Source organism: Perca fluviatilis, chromosome 4 (genome assembly GCF_010015445.1).
Source record: "Perca fluviatilis chromosome 4, GENO_Pfluv_1.0, whole genome shotgun sequence".
NCBI lineage: Eukaryota > Metazoa > Chordata > Actinopteri > Perciformes > Percidae > Perca > Perca fluviatilis.
Window position 1 is genome coordinate 530,905 of NC_053115.1, and position 3,864 is coordinate 534,768.

General features: G+C 46.7%; 1 protein-coding gene across 1 annotated transcript in view; it reads left to right on the top strand.

Moving 5' to 3' along the window:
- Positions 1-1,105: 1,105 nt before the first annotated feature.
- Positions 1,106-3,864, top strand: part of ccdc66 (coiled-coil domain containing 66) — a gene marked incomplete at its 5' end in the record, with an annotated part of 16,733 nt that continues 13,974 nt past the window's right edge. Inside the window, 3 exon segments of the mRNA XM_039799022.1 lie at positions 1,106-1,350; positions 3,297-3,381; positions 3,488-3,601. Coding sequence (XP_039654956.1) covers positions 1,106-1,350; positions 3,297-3,381; positions 3,488-3,601 — 444 coding nt within the window.

The window sequence follows — 3,864 nt, forward strand, 5'->3', positions numbered from 1 at the left end:
AGAGGAGACCCCCACCTATCTACAGCTAGAGGAGACCCCACCTTCTACAGCTAGCAGGAGACCCCACCTTCTACGCTAGGAGACCCCACCTTCTACAGCTAGGGAGACCCCACCTATCACAGCTAGAGGACCTCCCTATCTACAGCTAGAGGAGACCCCACCCATCTACAGCTAGAGGAGACCCCACCTATCTACAGCTAGAGGAGACCTCACCCATCCACAGCTAGAGGGAGACCCCACCTATCTACAGCTAGAGGAGACCCCACCTATTCTACAGCTAGAGGAACCCCACCCCATCTACAGAGGAGACCTCACCTATCTACAGCTAGAGGGAGACCTCACCTATTTTACAGCTAGAGGAGACCCCACCTATCTACAGCTAGAGGAGACCCCCTTATCTACAAGCTAGAGGAGACCTCACCTATCTACAGCTAGAGAGAGCCCCACCTATCTACAGCTAGAGGAGACCTCACCTATCTACAGCTAGAGGAGACCTCACCACCTATCTACAGCTAAGGGAGACCTCACCTATCTACATCTAGAGGAGACCCCACCTATCTACAGCTAGAGGGAGACCACCTATCCACAGCTAGAAGGAGACCTCACCTATCTACATCTAGAGGAGACCCCACCTATCTACAGCTAGAGGAGACCCCACCTATCTACAGCTAGAGGAGACCCCACCTATATACAGCTAGAGGAGACCCCACCTATCTACAGCTAGAGGAGACCCCACCTATCTACAGCTAGGGGAGACCCCCATCTACAGCTAGAGGAGACCTCACCTTCTACAGCTAGAGGAGACCCCACCTATATACAGCTAGAGGAGACCCCACCTATCTACAGCTAGAGGAGACCCACCTATCTACAGCTAGAGGGAGACCCCACCTATCTACAGCTAGGAGACCCCCATATTTACAGCTAGAGGAGACCTCACCTATCTACAGCTAGAGGAGACCTCACCTATCTACAGCTAGAGGAGACCCCACCTATCTACATCTAGAGGAGACCATGATAAGCCCTATTTCAACAAACGGTGGAGTATCCCTTTAATGTTTCACTGTGTTTCGTGTTCATTGCTTTATTTTTTGGAACGTGTCTGCAGAAAGAGGACCACGAGCTCTGGGCTTCCCACTTTGACTCGCTGCAGAGACGGCCTCCTGTCCAGACTCCAGCTCCACCTCCAGCTCCGTCAGCTCCTCCTCCAGCCCTGTCCCATGGCTCTGAGCGAGGGGACTGGGAGCCCTCGTCCAGCCTGTCCCTGGTCTGGGAGGCCACCAGCAGCTGTGGAGCAGAGAGTGTAGGCGGAGCCAGCATAGATACGGCCACTGGATACCCAACCAGAACCAGGTAGGAGGGAGGACTGAAAGAGGAGAGGGCAGGAGCTACAGTTTATGGAAATGTGGCTGTAAAGTCAAATATAATTTCCTGTCGATGACATTTGAGTTGAAACCACCAGATACAGTATTAGGGGACCACTAAGGCCTATATAAAAGAGACTTCAGATACAGTATTAGGGGACCACTAAGGCCTATATAAAAGAGACTTCAGATACAGTATTAGGGGACCACTAAGGCCTATATAAAAGAGACTTCAGATACAGTATTAGGGACCACTAAGGTCTATATAAAAGAGACTTCAGATCCAGTATTAGGGGACCACTAAGGTCTATATAAAAGAGACTTCAGATACAGTATTAGGGGACCACTAAGGTCTATATAAAAGAGACTTCAGATACAGTATTAGGGGACCACTAAGGTCTATATAAAAGAGACTCTCAGATACAGTATTAGGGGACCACTAAGGTCTATATAAAAGAGACCTTGAGATACAGTATTAGGGGACCACTAAGGTCTATATTAAAGAGACTTCCGATACAGTATTAGGGGGACCACTCAAGATCTATATAAAAGAGACTTGCAGATACAGTATTAGGGGACCACTAAGGTCTATATAAAAGAGACTTGAGATACAGTATAGAGGGGACCACTAAGGTCTATATAAAAGAGACTTTAGATACAGTATTAGGGGACCACTAAGGTCTATATAAAAGAGACTTGAGATACAGTATTAGGGGACCACTAAGGTCTATATAAAAAGATACTTCAGATACAGTATTAGGGGACCACTAAGGTCTATATAAAAGAGACTTCAGATACAGTATTAGGGGACCACTAAGGTCTATATAAAAGAGACTTCAGATACAGTATTAGGAGGACCACTAAGGTCTATATAAAAGAGACTTCAGATACAGTATTAGAGACCACTAAGGTCTATATAAAAGAGACTTCAGATACAGTATTAGGGGACCACTAAGGTCCATATAAAAGAGACTTCAGATACAGTATTAGGGGACCACTAAGGTCCATATAAAAGAGAACTCTCAGATACAGTATTAGGGGACCACTAAGGTCTATATAAAAGAGACTTCAGATACAGTACTAGGGGACCACTAAGGCCTATATAAAAGAGACTTCAGATACAGTATTAGGGGACCACTAGTACGCTATAAAAGAGACTCCAGATACAGTATTAGAGGACCACTAAGGTCTATATAAAAGAGACTTCAGATACAGTATTAGAGGACCACTAAGGTCTATATAAAAGAGACTTCAGATACAGTATTAGGGGACCACTAAGGTCTATATAAAAGAGACTTCAGATACAGTATTAGGGGACCACTAAGGTCTATATAAAAGAGACTTCCGATACAGTATTAGGGGACCACTAAGGTCTATATAAAAGAGACTTCAGATACAGTATTAGGGGACCACTAAGGTCTATATAAAAGAGACTTCAGATAAAGTATTAGGGGACCACTAAGGTCTATATAAAAGAGACTCCAGATACAGTATTAGGGGACCACTAAGGTCTATATAAAAAGAGACCTAGATACAGTATTAGGGGACCACTAAGGCCTATATAAAAGAGACTTCAGATACAGTATTAGAGGACCACTAAGGTCTATATAAAAGAGACTTCAGATACAGTATTAGGGGACCACTAAGGCCTATATAAAAGAGACTTCAGATACAGTATTAGGGGACCACTAAGGCCTATATAAAAGAGACTTCAGATACAGTATTAGGGGACCACTAAGGTCTATATAAAAGAGACTTCAGATACAGTATTAGGGGACCACTAAGGTCTATATAAAAGATACTTCAGATACAGTATTAGAGGACCACTAAGGTCTATATAAAAGAGACTTCAGATACAGTATTAGGGGACATTTTTGTCGTCTTTTGTGTATGAGTTAATGTTTAGTGTTCTTTGTTCTGCTGTGTTTCGTCCAGCTATCTGAGGACCATGACCGCCCTGCTGGACCCCGCCCAGATAGAAGAGAGAGAGAGGAGGAGGCTCAAACAGCAGGAGCAGCAGGTAGGATGAGGAGGAGGAGGAGGAGGAGGATCAAACTGCTGGAGCAGTAGGGAGGAGGTGAGCCAGTTCCCGAATATTTTACCATGTCTCCTGTCTCCTTCCCCAGCAAGCGATCGAGGCACAGGTGGAGGAGCGTCGGCAGCAGAGGGAGCGAGAGGAGGCGAGGAGGAGAGAGGAGGAGGAGGAGGGAGGAGGAGGAGGGTGGCGCTGGAGAGGGAGGGTGGGAGGGAGACGGAGTGCAGAAATGGAGTAGTGGGTTGGGAATATCGAGCTCCGGACAGTGGTCAGGGCACACAGAAACCAGGTGGTGGTAGGTAGGACAGAAATGAGGAACCGGAAGGAAACCAGGGAGCCCCAGGAAACCAGGAAACCCAAGGACAGGAAACCAGGAACCGTGACACCAGGAACCAGGGGGTGGTGGTGGTGCCTAGGGCTCTGGTCCCAGGTGGTTTGTGGTGGTGAACCAGGTGGTGGTGGGGTTCT